Here is a 26,434-nt window from a genome sequence, read left to right as displayed (position 1 = left end):
TTAGCTACTTGCGTGTTATAGGACTTCATAAACCTCGTGTCATTTTTTTCAGACCCATCTTATGCCCTCTCTCCTTTTCCCTTTGCTGTTTTAGGGTTTCTGCTTATGAAGTGGAAAAGAGGGGTTAGTCACCATGGCAAGTGCCTTATTTTCTCTTCCCTATACTCTTCTCAGCATGCGTAATCCTCACAAATTCTCAGATATAAAAGTTCTTTGGTTTCCATGATATACAGACTGGGGAATGTTTGGCCGTCTGGAAAATATAGTGGTAGTACTTTGAATCACATAAAGGGAGAGGGCCCATCTGGTCAGTCCTGTTATCTCAATTACTTTTAGAGCCAGCTAAATATTCTTGCTGAGAGAGCATACTGGGAAAGAAAAAGGCGGCTGCTGCTATACTGAGTGATTGTGGGTAAGATTCCTCTTAAAATACATAGGGAAAACATGAGTTAGCCCATAGCGGGTGGCAAATTGGCTTGATTTTGCCCAGTAGACCAGTGTGCCTGAATTTTCTAGTCTACTAAGTTTTTCATGCAATCTTAACTTACAAGGGGAATTTACAGTTAAAATTGTATAGACTCTTCAGTTACTCATGATAATCTAATGCTGTTAATATTTTATGAACCATTAACTTAAAGAATGAAGTTTTCTGTAACCCCTTTTTTCTTACAAATAAGTGTTGAGATGAATATCGACTATGAAAGCTAATTAGATTTTTGTAAATCGGTGAGTTCCTGCATAGTGGAGAAGGAAAAATCTTGTTTTCCCTAGGAAGTGAAGTAAACATTATCATTGGAGTTGATCATTTGCTGCTAGTTTTAAATCTGGAATTTCAAACTTCATCTTTGCTAGTAGAGAGAATGGTATATGAAGTTGACCTTTGCTCTTACCCATCTGCTGGACTTGGTTGTAGTTATTACAACAATTTGTAACCCACTAAAGGCATGTCTATCCATACAGTGCTTTAGCGGCGCTGCTGTAGTTTGTGTGGTGAAGATGCTCTATGCTGACAGGAGAGAGCTCTCCAGTTGCGTTGGCATAAAAAAAATCTCTGCGAGCGGTAAAAGCTGTCTCACCAACATAGCGCTGTACACACTACAGCTTATGTTGATGTAATTCACGTTGCTCAGGGGGTGGAATATCGACATAAGTTTTGCCGACTTAGGCTGTAGTGTAGACATAGCCTAATAACCCTTCCTCAGCTGCTTTCTTCTCCCCTGTCTTTCCTCCCTATGACTGCAGAGGTGTTAATGGGCCACTTTACCTGGAATGATTCCTTAGAATATGTGCTAACTACTTATGCTAAAAGAACAGGAGTACTTGTGGCACCTTAGAGACTAGCAAATTTATTTGAGCATAAGCTTTCATGAGCTACAGCCCACGAAAGCTTATCCTCAAATAAATCTCTAAGGTGCCACAAATACTCCTGTTCTTTTTGTGGTTACAGACTAACACGGCTGCTACTCTGAAAACTGTACTTATGCTAAATAATCTATTCCACCTTGCATTCAGCTGTGGCTCCAAGTACCTTTCCCAGACCTGAAGAAGAGCTCTGTGCTGCTCAAAAGCTTGTGTCTCTTGCCAACAGAAGTTGGTCCAATACAAGATATTACCTCACCCACCTTGTCTCTAATGTCCTGGAACCAGCATGGCTACAACTACACTGCATAGTTAATTGAAACACTATTAAACTACTAAAAAAGTGTGTTATTGATGTAGTACTGATATACAGCTTCAGGACTGTTCCAAGCCTCTAGTAGTGAACACCTCTAACTTCAAAGGCCAGTGATCATTATGAAACAGAACAATGTAAGTGAAAGGATTTAAAGAAAAATATCCTGTAGGGTTTTTTGACAACTCACAGTAAGGTTCTCCAGTATAGGATGAGGAAATCTTTCTTTATCTCAGAATCTTTCCCTTTCACGCACAAGCTCACTCTCTCAGTCAAAAGCTATTTATTTTTCAGGATATCTGGTAGATGTGTTTTCATTTTAGTAACTACTTTGACAGGCATTGGTGGTCTTATGGGTGAGATTTGCAAAATCACTCAGCATTGGTTATTGACTTCAGTGGGATCAAAGTCAGGTGAACACTGAGTGTTTTTGAATATATTTGTTTTTGTCTGTATATATCTCTAAAGAAAACCTGTTAAGTTGGACAGAAATGGATTTGTTTTGTCATTGTAGCAATTGCAGGAATGCAGTGAAGATGAAGAAGACAGGGAGTGCTTGAAACAAGCCATTACTGCTCTTTTAAATCTCCAATGCAGCATGGAGCGCATTTACAATAAATATTCACCTAGACGGCGGCCTTGGTAAGAATACAATCAGGGAAGCCTCTTGTACCCCAAAGTAAGTTAGAAGGAAGATATCTGGAGGTGACAGTGTTTCCCTATTTCCCCCTTGGTTGACTTGTGTAAAAAAGCAGCATGTTTTGTTTGACACTTGCACATGCCAAACATCAAAGCTAGCAGACTTCAATCTGTTGCCTTTCCAAGAGTATTCACTTGCAACCCTCCATATCCCGTTCGCAAATAGTTTAAAGCCTTTTCTACACTGCCACTTTACAGCGCTGCAGCTTTCTCGCTCAGGGATGTGAAAAAACACCCCCCCCGAGCACTGCAAGTTTCAGCGCTGTAATGTGGCAGTGTAGACTGTGCACCAGCACCAGGAGCCGCATTCCTAGCGCTGGTGACTACTCCCCTTGTGGGGCGGGTTGTTTTTTTTTGTTTTTTGGGGTTTTTGTTTTTGTTTTTGTTTTTTTTTTTACAGCACTGGGAGAGAGCTCTCCCAGAGCCGATGCCACGACTACACAGCCATGTTAATGTTGGTAGAGAAGACATACATGTAGTCTTTCCTTGGCAATTCACTGTCCTTTGTACGTTTGTGGTTAAGCATGATTATTTGGGTTGGGAGAAAAAAAATAGCACACGGTGTTAAATTTAGTGGTGTTTTTTTCAGTCTCTGCGGCAATTAATACGGAAGAAGCTAACTAGATAAAATGGTTTGTTTCTAGGGAGACAATTTGTCGTTTCTACAACCGCCAAGTAAGAAGCAAGCACCTGGCCATCAAAAAAATGAATGAGATTCAGAAAAATATTGATGGTTGGGAAGGCAAAGATATTGGCCAGTGCTGCAATGAATTCATAATGGAAGGTGCGCTGACAAGGATAGGAGCCAAACATGAACGTCACATATTTCTCTTTGATGGTTTACTGATCAGCTGTAAAACTAATCATGGACAATCGCGGCTTCCAGGTTACAGCAATACAGAGTACAGACTTAAGGAAAAAATTATCATGAGGAAAATGCAGATCATTGACAAAGATGACACTTGTGAATACAAACATGCTTTTGAGCTAGCGTCTAAAGATGAAAACAGCCTAGTGTTTGCTGCCAAGTCTGCTGAAGAGAAGAACAATTGGATGGCAGCTCTGATTTCTCTTCAGTATCGCAGTACACTGGATCGAATGCTTGACTCAGTGTTACTGCAAGAAGAAAATGAACAGCCACTGAGGCTGCCCAGCCCAAATGTGTATCGTTTCGTAGTGGAAGACTCTGAGGAAAACATTGTTTTTGAGGATAATCTGCAAAGTAGGAACGGAATCCCGATCATCAAAGGAGGAACTGTAGTGAAACTAATTGAAAGGCTAACATACCATATGTATGCAGGTATGCTTTATTTTGTTTTTTCTGTATTTGACACATTTTGTAATATCTTACTAATTCTTTAAGTAATGTTTGGATAGCCAATAAGATTAATCTTTTGTCTCTTGCTTGCTTTCCCACTGAATAGCTGTGTAAAGTCAAGATGTGTGTCATAGTTTAGGGCCAGGAGGGATCACTAGATCATATAGTGTGACTTCCTGTATATGACGGGCCACAAGCACACTAAACCCAACAACCAAAATGAGACCCAAGTATTACAGCTCACAGGAGAGTGGACTGTTATGTGCCAGAGGCAGAGAACAGGAGGGACTGAGGTGCATCAGTGCTTGAGGCCCCCACAGTGGCAGGTAAATGACTATGAGATATACCCCGATAATCCTCGCAAGTGAGCCACACCCACATGCTGCAGAGGAATGTGACAAACCCCCAGAAACACTTCCAAACTGACCTGCCTATCCTTCCTGACTGTGAGCAAGAACCAGCCAGCCAAGCACCTGAGAGAGACAATGGTTGATGCCATCTCAGAGCCCTGGCCCACCCCATGTCCCAACTCCAGCTGTGGCCATCCATGACGCTTCAGAGGAACGAGATGTTAAAAAACCCCTCTTGGAATGCATGCAGAAAAAGAGCACGTTAGCTTATTAGGTAACTTTAGTAACACTTCAGTTAAGGGATGAATGAAAGAAGTTAAGAGAAAATGCAATGGAAGTTAAAAACTTGATATTGGTAGGATTTTTGTAACGTTTTTCAGATATTTATACTTAGTTTTCTGTTTTATAAGACTGTCAGCTTTGATTGTAGGTTCTGATTAGGTGTTCACATTCTAGCAACTTTTTAAATGTTACTGAATACTCCGATTTTTCAGCAACGATTGGTACAGAATTCAAATAGTAAGCCTTCAAAACTCACCCCTGTTTTTTACAGCTAGAATTAACTGTGAATTGGATCTTGTTGAGTGACACATCTTAGAAGTGGACAAGTAAAGCAGTATTTAATGTTGATGACATGTTAAAATTCCTGTGTCCTTAGTCTGCCTGAACCTTGTCATAAGGCCGTGCTGCTTGGTACATCTTCCAGCAGCAGGTTGCAGCACAATGCAACCTGAGTTTTCCTTCTCCAGAGTCTCCAGTAACTCCATGTCAGCTTTCTTGCCTCAATAATACTCCTTCTTTGGGCCAGAGTTTTTTTTTGTTTTTTTTTGTTTTAAATTAAAAAAAAAATTTTTTTACAAGAACATAGTCCAAATAGTCTGTGACAGAAGTCCCGAAATATAGTCCATCTATCACTCCAGTGCATGTGTTAACAATAGCTGATTGTTAACTTAATTGTCCATATATGGTAGGTAGAAGTATATTTGACCAGTCTCTTGTAAAACACTTCACTTTTCTTTTCTTGATGCTTGGAGGTTTCTTCACTGTATACAGATATCAACTGGTGTCTTCAGGGTGTGATATTTTCTGGTGTCTTTGGTCTGTGGGATGTAACTTAAACAACTTTTGTTAACATATTAAAGTTTTTGTTTGTTTTTCCTTTTTTGTTTTTGTTTTCAATAACCCAAATTTAATACACAGTTTAACTTAGTTTGTTTACAGTGTAATAAGCACAATGTAATAGGGACTGAGTCTTTTATAACACAAGCTATACTTTTTGCAATTATTACATAGACATTCATTTCCATTTGAGATACATTACTAATATTTCATGGTAAATGTAATGCTTAACAGCTAAAATAAATGCTCACTCACAATCTTCCATGCGAAGGTGTATTGCTTTCCCTTGCTGAAAACTTTGTTTCAGCAAAAGAGTTAGTAACATAATTTTAACAAGCTTTTCAGAGTTAATTTGCTTGCGATACCAACTTCACTCTTGCTAGCTGTTTAGAAGCACAAACTTTAACCACCATTGCTTCCCATTAACATAACATAACAACAAAAGAAAAGCATGTAAAATTAAATCAACTATAAAATTAACCCAAAATAAATTTTAAATACAAATTCACGAAAATTTTTTGAGGGTATTAAACTTTGATGATGATTTGTTGTGTTTGGGAGCCAAAAGTGGAAACCTGTTAGAAACGTGTAGACCTGTTGACGTTGTTTGGTTAGCTTTATGAATAAATTGTTAGCTTTATGAATACATTTTTTGCTATCACATTCTTATAGCTATATTTAAAAGTATAAACAAGTTTATGAAAAGCCCAAACAAGAAATTGACATTTTGTTAATATTCTCTTTACCTTCATGTTGAGGTTTCCCCTTACCTTTTTTCTTTGAATAACAATAAAAAATACTTAAACATAACTGTTTTCAAAAAGAGAATTCTTTTTGTTTGCAATTGCATTATTTGTTGAGGCAGAAATATACGTACATATATTTGTAACTGAAACCTTTTTGAACTTTGCACAAAAAATTGGTGCTAATAATACTATAATTATACCCCAACAATGATCTTAAAATAGTGTAGTACCACTTATACATATAATTTTATATCCTTTTTAAAAATTGACTTTTGTTGCAACAACAACAACAAAAAATAAAAAATAGTCACGTAACACATGACATACAGGACAAACTTACAATTAAAAACAACTGGCCCCAGAATTCTGTTCATAACCATACAAAATAAGGCAAACACAATAAAAAAAATAAAAAGGATTAAACATTTGAATAAACAAATTATTAGCTTATTTAAAACTTGTAACATAAATTGTTAAAAAATATATTAATTGCCAAATATATTAATTTGGTAACAAGGAATTTTGCATTACTTTATATTTAACATTACTTTAAAACTCTGCTATATGGAAATAAGAAAAGCCCATGTTTCAAATATTAGTTAGTGGTTAGGATTAGAAGCAGAGGGTGCATTTCTGTTGCTTGGCAACCATATCTTCAAGAAAGTTAGGAATAATTCCAGCTCTTGCATTCCTAAAGGGTTAAAATAATTAATTTACTTGATGTATTTAAAGTAAAGTTTTTACCTTGTTTTCTTATTGTTCCTTGTTTTGTTCTTTTTTCAATTGCTTTATCTTTTGGAGGTTTCTGTAAAAACTAACTTTTAACTTTTAAAACAGAGAGAGAGCAGAAGTGAGGAAAGGCAGGGGAAAAAGGTTGGGGGTGAAGAGCAACCTAGGAAGGTATCAAGTATCAGAGGAATGACTGTTTTAGTCTGGATCTGTAAGAGCAGCACAGAGTTGTGTGGCACCTTATAGACTAAAAGACGTATTGGAGCATGAGCTTTCATGGGTGATGCATCCGTCGAAGTGGGTATTCACATGAGCCAAGAGAGATTAACTCTGTCAAGGTATTTGAAAGTACAGGCAGCAGCAGCGAGTTTAGCAAACTGAGGAAAGGAAAAAACTTAACTGGTATGTACAAATATTTGAGAAAGGCCTTTATATTTTTAGATATGAGCGCGGAGTGTGGATCAGTGGGTCAAAGCATTTGGGAACCTGCATAGTTGGGAACCACGCCCCTGTTTTTTATCCTGGCTTTGCAGATGGATGGCGGGAGTGCCCGTTTTTGCTGCAATGAACTGTTTTTGGGCAACTCCATGTGTTAATGCATCAATTCTAGGTGTTAACCCACATAATTTTGGGTATTTACTTTTAAATTCTTCTTTATTCACTCCCCTGCGATCAAGTCGCAGCTTCTGTCTCCTAATGTGCTCTGTGAACTGTTCCATTTTTTCCTTCATTTGATTTACCAATTCAGTGAAAGTATTGTTTGGTACTCTTTCCTTCTGTGTACTTACTTCTCCTGTTCTGACAGGCACCAATCTAGGTCCTAGTTTAGGTTTTGCCAAAACCTTGCTTTTATCATAACATGGTGGTTGCACTGCAGTGGACCCCGTTTCATCTTTTAATTTTACTAGGGCCACCTCTTTCCATTTCTGTCTCCATTCTTCTGGCACAGGGTAGCTACCTGAAGCCTGCTGTTTACCACCAATATTTATAACAGGGGACGGCACATGTATTTTTTGTAAGTTCCTTGCAGTTGTTTCCAATGTTTTATTCTGTTCCTGTGCTGGTTGTTTCTGGGCTGCTCGCCACCCTGCAAGGGGCGGTGGGAGTATTCCAGGGCTGTGTAGCTTTTTTTTTTAAAATTCTTTTAACTCTTTCTTTGTTACTGTTACTTGCCCCACCAATTTTGTGGGGTGCTGTTTTAACCATTCAACAGCCTTGGTTATAGTTTGCAGTAGTTTACATTTTAAGGCTACAATCTCTGCCCTAGCCTTACAAATTACGTTACATGTTTCTTCCCCATTATATTTTTTTTAACTCTGTGGGGATTTGCAGGGAGGGGCTAAGAGGGTTCCCTAGCTTGTGGTTTTCTGCCATGTTAGATTGCGATTCCTACAGTGGACAGCTCGCTTACTCATCAGATCAGCAGTCGGGGTCATTAATGTTGTCAGTAGCTACCGGTGTGGTGCTCTGCTCTTGTTCGATGATGATACAGTCGGCTGCGTGCATGTCCCCTCTGTGTGCTGCCCCAGCTCTGCGCAGATCGCTGACACAGCAGACCCCGAGAGAACCCCCCAAAACCACAGACTCTAGTAAGGTACGAAGGAACCCGAGCCAGGTTTATTGTCAAACAAAGCACAGTAATAGTTTTCTGTAGACTCTACAAGACATACTACGAATTTGTGCGCCCCCCCCCAGCAATGGACCGGCTCAGTCAGTGGCGGGACTTTCCACTTCCCCCTAGGCCAGACAAAGAAGTGCACTCTGGGACCTACTTTTATACAGTTACAGGGCAGATTACTCATCCCTACTGACGTATTGAGGTACAGCCCCTTGGCTCATTAGGCTGCTGTCTCCTCCTTTGATCATGTTGTTTCAAACAGATAGATCTGTCCATCATGCTATCCTTTTGACCCTGTCTTTAAGATGTACCTGCCTGTTTCTCGTTATCCTGGTGGAGTGTTTTGATGCCATCTTGGCACAAGTTCCTCTTATTAGCACTTATGTGTGGATGCACCTGCTTCCAGCAGCTCTCTTATCGCCAGCTTCTGTGAGTGGGGCCTGCCTGTGGCTCACAGCCCAGCTTTTGCTTAGCAATGTCTGGAAGTACATTGGTTCAGGCTTCAGGCGTCAGACTGGGCCTTGATATAAGAGTTTGTTTCAGGGCCTCATCTTACTACACCTGGGTTCTTCATCAGTCCTCTTCTTCTTCCAGGGCAGCCAAGCCAGCCCTTTCAGCTGGTGCAATTTCAACCCCCATTTCTCCCAAAGCCTCTCTGCTGGAAGTTCATCCATCACTTCTCCTGTACTACTAACCTCTCATATCCCAGACAGGCAAGCAGGTTGGCCTTCCACTGTCTCCAGTTCTCTAGGTGGAGACATCAGTGGATAAGAACCTTTTCTGCTGGCCTGCCTTTAGCCCTCCTGAGCCTTTTGCTTCAGCTCTCTGGCTTAGAAGTCAGCAGGCAGCTCCGTTTGCAGCTCTCTGGCCTTCAGTCCCCTCTAGCCTTGGCTCTCTGGCTTGGGGAGGTCAGCCAACAAATCCTTCTATTGCTGTCTTGCCTTCAGCCTTTTCCAAGGAACCATCTGCAGCTTCCTTTATGGGCCTCCTACAAGTCTTCTGGTCTCTGGCAGCTGTCACCTGCCCTCTTCCTGACTGACCCTTCTCCTGTCTCAGTCTCTCCCCCTTTATAATGCCCCAGGTGCCTTCTTTTAACCCAAATTTCAGGAGGCAACCAATGAATTAGGTGCGCTGGCCTCATCCTTCCAAAGGGCAGTTACCACCCTGTGACAAACACATTTTCTTTAGTTGTAGTATCATTTGTGTGAGTGCAAAGTGACCCCCACTTTTAAAATATGGTGGTGTTTCTATGACTCACAAAAATATTCATCTTTCTGCATTGATTGCTGTGCATTAATAGTAGTTCTTACATGGTAGCTGTGGGAGTTGTGGCAGCACAGTCATTTATCATCATAGCTAGTAAACATAATCCTTGAGCTAGTAGCTGTTTAGTAAATCAAGCCATACAATTACTGTCTTGTTGACATATTAAGGTGATTGTTGTTTGAGGTGGCCTCTGCATATTCCAACTTATATAATGCATCCTGCAGTGCCAGTGAGCTTCAGGAATCTTCAAGAGTAGCAGTGCCCATGGAACTACTCAACCAACCTTTCACAGCAGTGTGTGTGTGGAGCCACAGGTCCTTTCAGTAGCTAGTTTTGGGGGAGGACCTTCACTAGATGCCCAGAATGCTTTATCTTGGGTGTGTTGGCCAGATTATGTTAGCTTGTTACAGATATTATAGTATTACGTGAGCTTTAGGTAGACTTTGTTCCAGTGTGCAGTTCAGATTCTTAGACTGACATGTAATTAGTAATATTAGGATGAAATTAGAAGAAAGTGTAGTTGAAAATGTACACTGTCAGAGAAAACCTGAGTCTCGAATGTATTAGCCTGTGAAATAATCTCATAAGCGAAGTAATGGAAGGTCCCATTGCTTAGGACTTTTAAAAGTAGACTGAGCAAACTATCAGATTGGCTTTCCCAAACTGTGGTACACTGGCCTGTTGTTCTATGCATTCATTTGGCTGAATGCTCCATGCATGGAGTTGGCTGATGTGATTGCAGAGCCATTGGCCATTGTCTTTGAAAACTCATGGTGATCGGGGGAGGTCTCGGACAATTGGAAAAAGGCAAATATAGTACCTTTTAAAAAACGCCTTTAAAAAAGATAAGGAGAATCCGGGGAACTACAGACTGGTCAGCCTCACCTCAGTCCTTGAAAAAATCATGGAGCAGGTCCTCAATTGGACTTTATTATTAAGAGCATTGCCAGCAGATCGGAGGAAGTGATTATTTCCCTCTATTCGGCACTGGTACGGCCACATCTGGAGTATTGTGTAGAGAAAGAATGTGGACAGACTGGAGATAATTCAGCGGAGGGCAACGAAAATGATTTGGGGGCTGAGGCATATGACTTATAAGAAGAGGCTGAGGAAACTGTGGTTATTTAGTCTGCAGAAGAGAAGAGTGAGGGGGAATTTGATGGCAGCCTTCAATTAACTGAAGGGAGTTCCGAAGAGGATGAAGGGAGGCTGTTCCCGGTGGTGGCAGATGATAGAACAAGAAGCAGTGGTCTCAAATTGCAGTGTGGGAGGTCTGGGTTGGATATTAGGAAACATTATTTCACTAGGAAGGTGGTGAAGCACTGGAATGGGTTACCCAGAAAGGTGGTGGAATCTCCATCCTTAGTGGTTTTTCAGGCCTGGCTTGACAAAGCCCTGACTGGGATGATTTAGTTGGTGTTGGTCCTGCTATGAGCAGGGGGTTGGACTAGATGACCTCCTGAGGTCTCTTCCAACCCTGATATTCTATGATTCTGTGATCTCACAACGCTTTTTTTAAGAAGATATATAGACCAATAAAATTTTTAGGAGCTGCTGCTTAGAAAATATCTGTGTGGAACAATCCTGCAAGTGTCTAACTTGTATGATTTGGAATGATGAAACAATGGTGCAGCCTTACATAAAATGGTAGGCATATTTGAAGATCTTTATGCATACAAAAATTACAACTAATAAATTAGAAAACCCAACCCTTTTATGGTTAAACTGAAATAGCAAAAGTAACTTACTAAGTTGCTATATGTTGTATTATAGGTGGCACAAGTAGCAATGCCTATAGTTAAGGTTGCATGATCACTCCCATTATATAAGACCTTATTTTCGGTTGCTTATAATTTTTCGCAACTCTAACCAGTTGGTTGAAATTTTAGGCAGGAATGTTCTGTGCTGAATATCTCTAGCTGACTTTTTTTTTTTTTTTAAATTTCAGAAAGAAAAGTTCAACCATTTCTCAGATCAAAGTTAAGGAATAATATGTTTTGCCCTTGTTAAAGTTCTTACAGCCAATTTGTTGAGAATTTCTAGTGCCTCCATGGAACAGGGACTTGAAATTTTACACTTAAACTAAACTGATATTTCCTAAATTTGAGTGCCTGACTTTGCAATCTATTATCTTAATATAGATTTTAGGTGTAATGTTTTTTAAAAACTAGTAATGAAATTTGATGTAATTGAATCTCACTAAAAAGGTTTTTTGAAGGTAATTCTTCATTAGCATTAAACTTTTAATTGGCATTAATAACTTTGTCTCTTATGGCCATAATTTTTATCACCAGTGAAAATTGAAATCATTGTATAAAATTCATTTTGTTCATTTTCTTGTTTTCCCTCGACAGATCCTAATTTTGTTCGCACTTTCCTTACTACCTACCGCTCCTTTTGTAAGCCACAGGAATTGCTGAGCTTGTTGATTGAAAGGTAAACAACAAACACTTATTTTGAAGACACTAGGCTTTTTCAGTTTAGATTACTTGCTCCTTCTCTTCTGATGTTTGCAGTGCAATATGGCAGCATGTTTTGATCTGATTTAACCATCCCATATATAGGAAAACTTTATACATGTCATGAATTGTCTTGAAATAATAATTTTTTTTTTTTAAAAGGAAGGGAGAGGAAGAAGAGGGAATGAAATTTTAACAAAGGCTTATTTTTTCCAAAATGTTAAATGTCATTGAAGTTAAATAGACGTTAACAGAAACAATATACACATGACTGTAGGCCATGTGAATACTAGAAAAATACAAATAATTGTAAGCTATATTTATACTAGAAAAGTACACTGTTTAAAATCAATGTAGCTAAATTGGTGCAAACCCCTAATGTGGGCACCCTTAAAACAGTAACCAAGTGCAAGCCTGGGGGTGTCTCTACACAGCAGCTGGGAGGATGCTTCTCAACATGGGTAGACAGACACATGCTGCCCGAGCCAGCATGCTAAATGTAGCAGCAGGCCGTGGCTCTGTTAGCTGCCCGAGTATGCATCAGCTGGGTTTGTACTCAGCTGGCTAGCCCAAGCTTTAACCAGTGCTCTGCTACTTTCAGTAGCAACTTTCTGAAGCTAAAAGTTACAGGCCCCGTTTTTTATTTTGTATTAAAATTGTATTTAAATTGTAAATTACATTTCAGTGTTTTGTAGATGTCTTTGTTGTCTAAACTTTAGACAAGGGGTCTCGAACACACGGCCGGCCTGCGGAGTTATTTCCTGTGGCCCACCATAGGCACCGACTCCACCGGCAGCCAAGCTCCCCTTCCCCCACGCCTCCCCTTCTCTCCCCCTCCCCCGAGCATGCCGCATCCCAGCTCCTCCACTTACCTCCCAGCACTTCCCACTGCCAAACAGCTGTTTGACAGTGCTTAGGACTTTCCAGGAGGAAGGGGGTGGAGTGGGGATGCAGTGCACTTGGCGGAGGACCAGAGAAGAGGCGGGGATGGGGATTTGGGGAAGGGGTTGGAATAGGGGCGGGGAAGGAGTGGGAAGAGGTGGGTAAGGGGCAGGGCCTCATGGACTAGATGAGCAGTCTGAGGTATGAAGTTCAGCACATATGATTCTTTGCTGTGAGTAGTTGGGAAGAATGTTTGTTAAAAGTGGCAATGTATTTCGTATGAATAATTACTTGAAAAAGTTCCTGCCATTACAGCTGTGTTGATAGACTGTTAGTGTAGATCATCATCAGTGTTACTGACCACATAAGGAATAGTTACAGGTGTTTATATTTTATTAAAACCTCTCTTCGCATTACAGTTTTTTAAAAAGTTAATACATTGACTTTTAATAACATACTATATTACTCTTCTTTTTTTTCATTTTTGACTATTCTTTTGTATCTTTGTGGGAAAAGGTTTCAGTGATGCGGCCCTTGGGCCAATGTACTAGTTCTCATGTGGCCCTCGTGGTGATTTGAGTTTGAAATTCCTGTTTTAGACCCTGATCCTGTAGATACTTAAAGCACATTATTAAAATTAGGCATGTGCAGGGCTGGGTTAAGACCATCCAGGATCCTAGGCGCACCATGATGTGCAGCCACCATGGCTTCACCTCAACAACTCACCCATCTTGGAGTGCCAGAGGCAGGAAGCATTGTTCTTCTGCCAAAGAGAGGCACTGGTCCTGTCCTGCTATCCCCTTCTTTCCCCTATAAGCAACAGCAGAATTTCCTTTCTTTCATGGAGAGGCCAGGGAGGTAACGGGGGCAGGCCAGTACTTAATCCAGTGGTCTGGGCCTACTGCATTTTTTTCCATCTGCCATACATAGTCCTCTGCTAGAGTGGTAAGAGTGGATCTTGGCATTAACATCTGTGTAGATGTCACACCTTTCAAAACTGTTCTTTCAGATTGTTTGCAGACATCACTGCATAGATTACACTTGGGTCACCTTTTCAAGCTTCTCTTTACCTGCAGTTATATAGACTAAAAACATGCATGATAAAAAAAAAAAAATGAAAGCAGATATATACTGCCCTCTGTTGTGTGACTGTGCGAAATGGGGCCCTAGGCTCAGGTGTGTTCCTCAGTCTAGCCCTGAGCATGTGCCTGAGTGCTTGCACAACTGATTGAAATCCTTAGATTTGTTCAAACCACAGGTTCAAATCCTGGCAGAGTTGACTGAGCCCTTCAACTTTACAGAAAGAGTAAAATAAGTTCAAAATGCAGATTACTGGTGGGGGGGTTTCTGGAGACTTAAAAAAAAAAAAGTTACTATATATTCTGCCTGGACATTAAGGAATCTGTGTTAGTTTTCATAGGACGGAATATCTGACACAACCTCCTTGACACAACCGTTCTTCCACCCTCATTGTGTGCTGTGCTCTGGTTGCTTACCTCTGTCCCAGTGGTGAAGCTGTGTCTGTGAAGCTTTATTGGGATCCTTTGAAATGAAAGATGCTACATCAATTTCACTGTACAACACATAGCACAATGGGTTCTGGTCCATGACTGAGGGCTCCTAGGTGCTGAGGGAATACAAATAATTAATAATAGTGCTGGCAGTACAGTGGTAATGCTTGAAACGGCACTGCCATTATAAACACTTATTTTCAGCCACAATTTTAAACTGAAACTTCATGCCTGTTTGTGCTGAGATGACATTTTTGAAAGTTTGATCCATTTGGCTATTTTTGAAGTATGTTGCCTGTCTTCTGGGGCACAAGAATTAAAAATAAAGATGGTAAAAAACAAGGCATGTGCTTGTATCCTCCCCCTCCTCCCTTTCTTTTTGCCTTTTTAATATAAACTTTTTTGGATCCTGGGCCAATGTGTTTGTAGTACGATAATGGTCCCATCCTGACCAAGGCCTTTGGGCATTACCCTGCTACCAAACAGCGATGATAAAAATTTTGTTATGAACTGTATAGTCCCATAAACATACGCAGTGATTTTAAAGCTATATAGAGGATATGATCCCTACCAAAAGGAGCTTGCAGTCTAACACGAGGTATAGAACTTCTCAGGTAACACGGAGTGCAGAGAAATCAGTAGGGTGACTATAATTTAAGCGGGATTCATGGATGAAATGGGTTTAATTGGTTGGCAAGAAATGAGCAGTTAAAATGAATTATACAGCTTGACAAGACGAAAAGGAAATAGTGGAGAGGGGGAGGCTAAGAGATGAACTGAGATGTAGACATGGGTTGTATTATGTAGGACCTTTAAGATAAAGATCTTTAATTTGGTGGCTAGTGTCAGGACACAAATGAAGGCTAATGAAATTATAAGCTTTTAAAAGAGCAGTACTTCATTCCTTAACTTTTCATCAATGTACCAAAGGCGTGGATTTTCAGATAGTCTTGAAGTAAATCAAACCTGGAATTAGAGCAGCATATACCCACCCACTCATGCGTTGCTGGGGAGTTTTCAGTTTACTTAAACCATTTTAATTATGTTTTTACTTAATTGGTTTTATATAAAAAGGTTTCGTCAATAATCAGTTTTGTGTTTTTGTTCATAGGTTTGAAATCCCAGAGCCTGAGCCTACTGAAGCAGATAGGTTGGCAATAGAGAAGGGAGAGCAGCCGATCAGCGCAGACCTGAAAAGATTTCGCAAGGAATATGTCCAGCCAGTACAACTCAGGTTTGGGTGCCTTTATATTTCCTGCATCAGATCCAAATTTTAGTTCAGTTTGTGTATCCTGTTTATGAAGACACAACTTACTGTGAAGACTGGCTACAAGTGTTAAGTTGTTAGTGTGGCCAGGCTATGGACAATGATAATCCAAAGACGTTATGATTAGTCATTTAGAATTCTGTTGGTTGTTACAATCATATGTCTGTTCCATGCTGCTCACAACTGAAACTGAACACCCTACAAAAAAAAGCCTGTTGCTCATTCTGTTAAAATGGGTACAGGTGAGGTATGTGCAATTAAAATTACTCCTCTTATATTGAATGACTGTTTTAATAGGTTATAGCCACAAAGGTAGCCTAAGCTGGTAATCCTCTTTCTTTTTTCTCTTCAGTTCCATTGCTTTTTTCACTCCCTGTTCCAGCCCAGTTGATGTATTTGTACACAGGTAGCTTCTCATAGCTGTACAGTTTTCTCTGCAGCACTATTGATCACCATAACTGGTCTGAGAAGAATTGGTTTCCCTCTGAAGTCTGATCTGTAGAAATATGTACAATAGTACTTCAGAGAGAAATTGCTGTTTCTCCATTAGTAACTCCAGTCACTCAAGAGCTGTGGAGTTAGCCAGGCTATTTAACAATAATAAATTGAATTGGGAGCTACTTTAAGGCTCTTAATTCAGCCTTTTAAGGTTAACACTTTAAAGAACTAAAGCTGCATTTAAGATAATCCTGTTGGTGAATGCCTTGTTTTCATCTTGTCCCTCTGATAGTAAGCAGACTACAAGTGTACACCCTGATTAGGCATAGTGCTTTTAGAGTGTGGATCCCTAACTTTGTTTGCTATTAAAATAACCTTTTTACATTGTTTTTCAAGAGTGCATGCGATGTATTTTTCTACTTTGATAAACTATTTGTAATACAAAAAAGAAATAGAGTGGGAAATTTATAAACAGTTTCTTGCTACTAACTTCTATAAAAGAATTTTTGTGACTTGTTGCCTTCTTTTATGGCTTGATGAACTGTTTGGAGCCTGTGTCTCTCATCCTTTTTTATGAGCCCAGATTTCTATCTGTTCAGTAGGTCTGGCCGAAATCCAGTTTTTATTGAAAGATTTTCTGGTGCTTTATCTTTCAGCATCAGAGGGGTAGCCGTGTTAGTCTGGACCTGTAAAAGCAGCAAAGAGTCCTGTGGCACCTTATAGACTAACAGACGTTTTGGAGCATGAGCTTTCATGGGTGAATACCCACTTCGTCAGATGCATGTAGTGGAAATTTCCAGGGGCAGGTATATATATGCAGGCAAGCTAGAGATAATGAGGTAGTTCAATCAGGGAGGATGAGGCCCTGTTCTAGCAGTTGAGGTGTGAAAACCAAGGGAGGAGAAACTGGTTCTGTAATTGGCAAGCCATTCACAGTCTTTGTTTAATCCTGAGCTGATGGTGTCAAATTTGCAGATGAACTGAAGCTCAACAGTTTCTCTTTGAAGTCTGGTCCTGAAGTTTTTTTGCTGCAGGATGGCCACCTTAAGGTCTGCTATAGTGTGGCCAGGGAGGTTGAAGTGTTCTCCTACAGGTTTTTGTATATTGCCATTCCTAATATCTGATTTGTGTCCGTTTATCCTTTTCCGTAGCGACTGTCCAGTTTGGCCGATGTACATAGCAGAGGGGCATTGCTGGCATATGATGGCGTATATTACATTGGTGGACGAGCAGGTGAATGAACCGGTGATGGTGTGGCTGATCTGGTTAGGTCCTGTGATGGTGTCGCTGGTGTAGATATGTGGGCAGAGTTGGCATCGAGGTTTGTTGCATAGATTGGTTCCTGAGCTAGAGTTACTATGGTGCGGTGTGCAGTTACCTGGTGAGAATATATTTCAGGTTGGCAGGTTGCCTGTGGGCGAGGACTGGCCTGCCACCCAAGACCTGTGAAAGTGTGGGATCATTGTCCAGGATGGGTTATAGGACCCTGATGATGCATTGGAGAAGTTTTAGCTGGGGACTGTATGTGATGGCCAGTGGAGTCCTGTTGGTTTCTTTCTTGGGTTTGTCTTGCAGTAGGAGGCTTCTGGGTACACGTCTGGCTCTGTTGATCTGTTTCCTTATTTCCTCATGCGGGTATTGTAGTTTTGAGAATGCTTGGTGGAGATTTTGTAGGTGTTGGTCTCTGTCTGAGGGGTTAGAGCAGATGCGGTTGTACCTCAGTGCTTGGCTGTAGACAATGGATCGTGTGATATGCCCGGGATGGAAGCTGGAGGCATGAAGGTAGGCATAGCGGTCGGTAGGTTTTCGGTATAGGGTGTTGGTAATGTGACCATCACTTATTTGCACCGTGGTGTCTAGGAAGTGGACCTTCCGTGTAGATTGGTCCAGGCTGAGCTTGATGGTGGGGTGGAAGCTGTTGAAATCATGGTGGAATTTTTCCAGAGACTTCTTCCCTTGGGTCCAGATGATGAAGATGTCATCAATGTAGCGTAGGTAGAGAAGGGGCATGAGTGGACGAGAACTGAGGAAGCGTTGTTCCAGGTCGGCCATAAAAATATTGGCATATTGTGGGGCCAAGAAACTGCAACATCTACTCAGGACACTCCCTACACTAACACCGGAACAAATCAACATACCCTTAGAGCCCCGACCAGGGTTATTCTATCTACTACCCAAGATCTACAAACCCGGAAATCCTGGACGCCCCATCATCTCGGGCTTTGGCACTCTCACTGAAGGACTGTCTGGATATGTGGACTCTCTACTCAGACCCTATGCCACCAGCACTCCCAGCTATCTCCGTGACACCACTGATTTCCTGAGGAAACTACAGTGCATTGGTGAGCTTCCAGAAAACACCATCCTAGCCACCATGGATGTAGAGGCTCTCTACACGAACATCCCACACACAGATGGAGTACAAGCTGTCAGGAACAGTATCCCTGATGATGCTACAGCACAACTGGCTGCTGAGCTCTGTGCCTTTATCCTCACACGCAACTATTTCAAATTTGATGACAATATATATCTCCAGATCAGTGGCACAGCTATGGGCGCCCGCATGGCCCCACAATATGCCAATATTTTTATGGCCGACCTGGAACAATGCTTCCTCAGCTCTCGTCCACTCACGCCCCTTCTCTAGCTACGCTACATTGATGACATCTTCATCTTCTGGACCCAAGGGAAGGAGTCTCTGGAAAAATTCCACCATGATTTCAACAGCTTCCACCCCACCATCAAGCTCAGCCTGGACCAATCTACACGGGAGGTCCACTTCCTAGACACCACGGTGCAAATAAGTGATGGTCACATTACCACCACCCTATACCGAAAACCTACCGACCGCTATGCCTACCTTCATGCCTCCAGCTTCCATCCCGAGCACATCAGATGATCCATTGTCTACAGCCAAGCACTGAGGTACAACCGCATCTGCTCTAACCCCTCAGACAGAGACCAACACCTACAAAATCTCCACCAAGCATTCTCAAAACTACAATACCCGCATGAGGAAATAAGGAAACAGATCAACAGAGCCAGACGTGTACCCAGAAGCCTCCTACTGCAAGACAAACCCAAGAAAGAAACCAACAGGACTCCACTGGCCATCACATACAGTCCCCAGCTAAAACTTCTCCAACGCATCATCAGGGACCTACAACCCCTCCTGGACAATGATCCCACACTTTCACAGGTCTTGGGTGGCAGGCCAGTCCTCGCCCATAGGCATCCTGCCAACCTGAAACATATTCTCACCAGTAACTGCACACCGCACCATAGTAACTCTAGCTCAGGAACCAATCCATGCAACAAACCTCGATGCCAACTCTGCCCACATATCTACACCAGTGACACCATCACAGGACCTAACCAGATCAGCCACACCATCACCGGTTCATTCACCTGCTCGTCCACCAATGTAATATACGCCATCATATGCCAGCAATGCCCCTTTGCTATGTACATCGGCCAAACTGGACAGTCGCTACGGAAAAGGATAAACGGACACAAATCAGATATTAGGAATGGCAATATACAAAAACCTGTAGGAGAACACTTCAACCTCCCTGGCCACACTATAGCAGACCTTAAGGTGGCCATCCTGCAGCAAAAAAAACTTCAGGACCAGACTTCAAAGAGAAACTGCTGAGCTTCAGTTCATCTGCAAATTTGACACCATCAGCTCAGGATTGAACAAAGACTGTGAATGGCTTGCCAATTACAGAACCAGTTTCTCCTCCCTTGGTTTTCACACCTCAACTGCTAGAACAGGGCCTCATCCTCCCTGATTGAACTACCTCATTATCTCTAGCTTGCCTGCATATATATACCTGCCCCTGGAAATTTCCACTACATGCATCTGACGAAGTGGGTATTCACCCATGAAAGCTCATGCTCCAAAACGTCTGTTAGTCTATAAAGTGCCACAGGACTCTTTGCTGCTTTTATCCTTCAGCAATACATAGTTGCCTGAATGGCTACTTTTGGCTGCTTCTTATACAAGCTACATTGGGGACGTGAAATACTCTTAAACTAGTGGTTTTAACAGAAAGTGATGCAAGGGCCCTAAACTGCCACAGAAACAGCATTTAGGCTTTGTGGGGAGGGGCAGTTTAAAACTGTCATTTACTTCACACTCTCTTGTGGCTTATGTTAAAATGTTGTTCTTGGGAGAAATTAGAATTGTCTGTGGCTTCTAATAGCTTGTGTATTTTCTATATGCAAACTGATAATGGCTGGAATCAGCTGAAATGTTTTTGTTGACAAAGTGTACATGAAACTCTTAAATGGAGGTAAGTTGATTGTGGTGGAGGATACCCAGCTATGGAAGCTGCTTTTTCTGGTCCCTTAGCAGCGCTTGAGTTTATTGACTTTCAGAGCATGGTGCAAAGTATATCTTTAATATGGGCCACTACAAGTTATGGTCTTATGGGGTGGTATGGAGAGAGATTTGTTTGTGGGGGTTGATTTGGACAGTTATAATTTGTCATGCATCTAGATAACAAGGCAGTAGGCCCAAATGAATCTAATAAAGTTTGAGGTATCAGCTCAAGGGGGTTTTTTTGCCTGGAGGAGAAGAGATGTATTTAGATTTTCAGAAAGCCTTTGACAAGGTCCCTCACCATAGGCTATTAAGCAAAGTAAGCAGTCATGGGATAAAAGGGAAGGTCCTTCCATGAATTGGTAAATGGTGAAAAGAAAGAGAGGTAAATAGTGATGTCCCCCAGGGGTTTGTACTGGGTCTAGTCCTATTTAACATATTCATCAATGTTCTGGAAAAAGGGATAAAGAGTGAGGGAGTAAAATTTGCAGATGATACAAAAATACTCAAGATAGTTAAGTCCCAAGCAGACTGTGAAGAGCTACAAAAGGATCTCTCAAAACTGGGTGACTGGGCAACAAAATGGCAGATGAAATTCAGTGTTGATAAATGCAAAGTAATGCACCTCGAAAAACATAATCCCAACTATACATATAAAATGATGGGGTCTAAATGAGCGGTTACCACTCAAGAAAGAGATCTTGGAGTTCTCTGAAAACATCCACTCAATGCGCAGTGACAGTCAAAAAAGGGAACAGAATGTTGGGCATCATTAAGAAAGAGATAGATAAGAAGACAGAAAATATCATATTGCTTCTGTATAAATCCATGGTATGCCCACATCTTGAATACTGCCTGCAGATGTGGCCACCCCACCTCAAAAAAGATATATTGGAATTGGAAAAGGGCAACAAAAATTATTAGGAGTATGGAGCATATGCCGTATGAGGAGAGATTAATAAGACTGGGACTTTTCAGCTTGGAAAAAAGACACCTAAGGGAGGATATGATAGAAGTCTATAAAATCATGACTGGTGTGGAGAAAGTAAATAAGGAAGCATTATTTACTCCTCCTCATAACACAAGAACTAGGGGGTCGCCAAATGAAATTAATAGGCAGCAGGTTTAAAACAAACAAAGGGAAGTATTTTTTCACACAACATACAGTCAACCTGTGGAACTCCTTGCCAGAGGATGTTGTGAAGGCCAAGACTATAACGAGATTCAAAAAAGAACTAGATAAGTTCATGGAGGACAGGTCCATCAATGGCTATTAGCCAGGATGGGCAGAGATGGTGTCCCTAGCCTCTGTTTGCCAGAAGCTGGGAATGGGCAACAGGGTATGGATCACTTAATGATTACCTGTTCTGTTCATTCCCTCTGGGGCACCTAGCATTGTCCACTGTCAGAAGACAGGATACTGGGATAGATGGACCTTTGGTCTGATGCAGTATGGCTGTTCTTATATTCTTATGGTTTACTGTTTTGGGTACAATCTTCCATTAATCTCTCCTCTTTTTAAAAAAAAAAACAACTGACTATTAAAGCTGCAAAGTTATGTTCTTAAAATTCCAGGATTACCAAAGTTAAGTTTCCACACTCAGTTGTGACTCCAAACTATTGTACATATGCATTGTGATGGTCCTTAACTACATGATTGCATACTGTAACTTCTGCAGAACCTGTGCTTCATCAGTGTGCAGGTTGGCTGGACTTGAGGGTTCATAAAAATGTAAAAAAATTTTTTTCCTCCCTCTCCTTCCCCCTTATTTTTCAGGATATTAAATGTTTTTCGACACTGGGTAGAACATCATTTTTATGATTTTGAAAGAGATCTGGAGTTGCTCGATAAACTGGAGACATTTATTTCAAGTGTAAGAGGTACAGTAACTGTTACAATCGATTTGTTCTTCTTACTTTCTAATACATTCTGGGGGTCTATTCCTGCTAGCTCTTACACACGAGTAACTTTACTCACGTGAGCAGTTCTTTTTACTTGTGTAAATATTCCAGTTGAAGTCAAATCTCGATGCATACACATTGCAAGATTAAGTCCGAAACCTAAATAATATCAGACATTACTTTGTTGTTTTATCAAAGCTTATTTAGCAGTAAATATTTAAGATTATCATTGTCTGAAACCAGTATGGTCTCTAGAATGCAAAACATCTTCAGGTTTGGAAGAATTAGGTTTTTTTATCAGCAAATATCAATTTCCTCGGACACACAAACCAACAAAAAAATATTTCCATTGATGATAATCAAAATTTACAGAAAGGCAAGAAAAATGTTGCTTGAGATTATATTAGAGTTTGATTTAAGTGTATTTACTTTTATATAGACTCATAGACCTAAGGTCAGAAGTGACCATTATGATCATCTAATCTGACCTGTACAATGCAGGCCACAGAATCTCATCCACCTACTCCTGTAACAAACCCCTAACCTATGTCTGAGTTATTGAAGTCTTCAAATTATGGTTTAAAGACCTCAAGGTGCAGAGAATCCTCCAGCAAGTGACCCATACCCCATGCTGCAGAGGAAAGCAAAAAACCTCCAGGGCCTCTGCCAATCTTCCCTTGAGGAAAATTCCTTCCCGACCCCAAATATGGCGATCAGTTAAACCCTGAGTATGTGGGCAAGACTCACCAGCCAGCACCCAAGAAGTAGTAGTAACTCAGATCCCACCCCATCTAACATCCCATTACAGACCATTGGGCATATTTACCTGCTAATAATCAAAGATGAATTAATTGCCAAAATTAGGCTATCCCATCATACCATCCCCTCCATAAACTTATCAAGCTTAGTCTTATAGACTCAGAGACTCTAGGACTTGAAGGGACCTCGAGAGGTCATCAAGTCCAGTCCCCTGCCCTCATGGCAGGACCAGATACTGTCTAGACCATCCCTGATAGACATTTATATAACCTACTCTTAAATATCTCCAGAGATAGAGATTCCACAACCTCCCTAGGCAATTTATTCCAGTGTTTAACTACCCTGACAGTTAGGAACTTTTTCCTAATGTCCAACCTAAATCTCCCTTGCTGCAGTTTAAGCCCATTGCTTCTTGTTCTATCATTAGAGGCTAAGGTGAACAAGTTTTCTCCCTCCTCCTGGTGACACCCTTTTAAATACCTGAAGACTGCTATCATGTCCCCTCTCAGTCTTCTCTTTTCCAAACTAAATAAACCTGATTCTTTCAGCCTTCCTTCCTTCCTTGAAGCCAGATATGTCTTTTGCCCCCACTACTCCCCTTGGAAGGCTGTTCCAGAACTTCACTTTGACATGATATCGACAGTTTGTGTTTTAATGGTTATAAAACAAACTCTTTGAATCTGTGTCTACTGTGATCACTTGTCTGACTCCCCCATAATTTCCTGAAACTGTAAACATTTGAATTGATAAAAATTGGAAAAATAATCAACACCCAGAATTTTGCACAGTGGTGATAATTTAAATTAAAAAAAGTTTTAAAAAAATAAACCAGTATAATCTAAATATTTTTAATTGAATTCTGCCTCTTCCCAATTTTAAGTTCCTAGAGAAAATTTTTCGTCAGTGAGAAGAAAAATTTCTTCCCTGCTGGAGCACTGATCCCTTCCCATTTTACCATCCTTGTCCTGAAGACCCTGCACAACCATTACTCTTCCAGAAGAGGAGAGCTGAACAATAAAAACCTTTTAGCTTCAATTACTGTTACTTCCTTAGGTCTTGTAGTTAAGGCTGCAAGTCTGTCACTAAGGTCACGGATGCCGTGACTTTCTGGGAACTCCATGACTTCTGCAGCAGCCTATGTGACTGGGCCAGGGGCTGCCTGAGCAGTTCAGGCAGCCTCTGGGCCAGCCGCACTGGCTGCTGCTGGGGCAGTCTCGGTTCACCGTGCCTCTCTGCAGCAGCAGAAGTTTGGCTGTGGAAGGGTGCTCAGGGCTGGGGAAGGGGGTTGAGGCACGGGAGCGGGTGAGGGCTCCAGCTAGTGCTAACCTTGAGGGGCTCCTCGGAAGTGGCGACATCCCTCCCTTGACTCTTAGATGGAGGTGTGACCAGGCGGCTCCGTGTGCTGCCTCCGCTCACAGGCTTTGCCCCCACAGCACTCATTGGCCGTGGTTCCTGGCCAACTGGAGCTGCAGAACCACAGCTCGAGGCAGAGGCAGCATGTAGAGCCCCTGGCTGTGCTTCCACCTAGAAGCTGAGGGACATGTCTCCGCACAGAGCCAGGTAGGGAGCCTGCCAGCCCCGTCAAACACATACACCCCAGCAGCAGTGGGGGTCCCAGGCTGCACGCCACCAACCTCCCCCCGCCCCACCCTTGAGCCGCCCTCCCACCCCCCAGAATACCCAAGATTTAGTCAGGGGTATATAGTACAAGTCATGGACAGGTCATGAGCTGTGAATTTTTCTTTACTGCCCATGACCTGTCCATGACTTACTAAAAATACCCGTGACTAAAATATAACCTTACTTATAGTTGAACAGTGTGATAACATTCCCTAAAGCAGTGGCCTTCAACCTTTCCAGACTATTATACCCCTTTCAGGAGTCTGATTTGTCTTGTGTACCCCCAGGTTTCACTTCATTTAAAAACTACTTGCTTACAAAATCAGACATGAAAATACAAAAGTGTCACAGCACACTAGTACTGAACAATTGCTTACTTTCTCATTTTTACCATATAATTATAAAATAAATTGAAATATAAATGTTGTACTTACATTTCAGTATATCATATATAGAGCAGTATAAACAAGTATGAAATTTGTATGAAATTTTAGTTTGTACTAGGGCTGTCAAGCATTTAAAAAAAATAATCACAATTAATTGCATGATTAACTGCTCTGTTAAACAATAATAGAATACCATTTATTTAAATAGTTTTGGATTTTTTTACATTTTCAAACATATTGATTTCACTTACAAGACAGATACAAAGTGTACAGGGCTCACTTTATATATTTTTTATTACAAATATTTTCACTGTAAAAAACCAAGAAATAGTATTTTTTTTAATTCACCTAATACAAGTACAGTCGTGCAATCTCTTTATCATTAAAGATGAACTTACAAATGTAGAACTATGTACCAAAAACCCTGCATTCAAAAATAAAACAATGTAAAACTTTAGAGCCTATAAATCCACGCAGTCCTACTTCTTGTTCAGCCAATCGCTGAGACTAACAAGTTTGTTTACATCTGCAGGAGATAATGCTGCCCGCTTCTTGTTTACAATGTCACCTGAAAGTGAGAACAGGCATTGCATGGCACTATTGTAACCAGCATCGCAAGATGTTTTCGTGCCAAGTGCACTAAAGATTCATCTGTCCCTTCATACTTCAACCACCATTCAAAAGGACATGCATCCATGCTGATGATGGGTTCTGCTCCCTAACAATCCAAAGCAGTGCGAACCAACTCATGTTCATTTTCATCATCTGAGTCAGTCAGATGCCACCAGCGGAAGGTTGATTTTCTTTTTTGGTGGTTCAGATTCTGTAATTTTCGCATCAGAATGTTGCTCTTTTAAGACCTCTGAAAGCATTCTGCACACCTTGTCCCTCTCGGATTTTGGAAGACACTTCAGATTCTTAAACCTTGGGTTGAGTGCTGTAGCCATCTTTAGAAATCTCACACTGGTACCTGCTTTGTGTTTTGTCAAATGTGCCATGAAAGTGTTCTTAAAATGAACATGTGCTGGGTCATCATCCAAGACTGCTATAGCGTGAAATACATGGCAGAATGTAGGTAAAACAGAGTAGGAGACATACAATTCTCCCCTAAGGAGTTTAGTCACAAATTTAATTAATGCATTTTTTTTTTAAACAAGCATCATCAGCATGGAAGCATGTCCTCTGGAATGGTGGCCGAAGCATAAAGGGGCATACGAATGTTTAGCATATCTGGCATGTAAAGACCTTGTAATGCTGGCTACAAAAGTGCCATGCGAATGCCTTTTCTCACTTTCAGGCGACATTGTAAATAAGAAGCGGGCAGTATTATCTCCTGTAAATGTAAACAAACTTGTTTGAGTGATTG

General features: G+C 41.1%; 1 protein-coding gene across 2 annotated transcripts in view; it reads left to right on the top strand.

Annotated features, from left to right (window-relative positions):
* Positions 1 to 26,434, top strand: part of SOS2 (SOS Ras/Rho guanine nucleotide exchange factor 2) — an 87,726-nt gene that overhangs the window by 42,716 nt on the left and 18,576 nt on the right. For both annotated transcript variants that reach the window (XM_030562821.1, XM_030562822.1), the window contains exons 9-13: positions 2,187 to 2,314; positions 3,016 to 3,671; positions 11,872 to 11,953; positions 15,481 to 15,603; positions 22,179 to 22,282. In XM_030562821.1, coding sequence (XP_030418681.1) covers positions 2,187 to 2,314; positions 3,016 to 3,671; positions 11,872 to 11,953; positions 15,481 to 15,603; positions 22,179 to 22,282 — 1,093 coding nt within the window. The remainder of the gene's footprint in view (positions 1 to 2,186; positions 2,315 to 3,015; positions 3,672 to 11,871; positions 11,954 to 15,480; positions 15,604 to 22,178; positions 22,283 to 26,434) is intronic.

Source organism: Gopherus evgoodei, chromosome 4 (genome assembly GCF_007399415.2).
Source record: "Gopherus evgoodei ecotype Sinaloan lineage chromosome 4, rGopEvg1_v1.p, whole genome shotgun sequence".
NCBI lineage: Eukaryota > Metazoa > Chordata > Testudines > Testudinidae > Gopherus > Gopherus evgoodei.
Note: the sequence above shows the minus strand (reverse complement) of the source record. Positions and strands in the feature narration are given on the sequence as shown.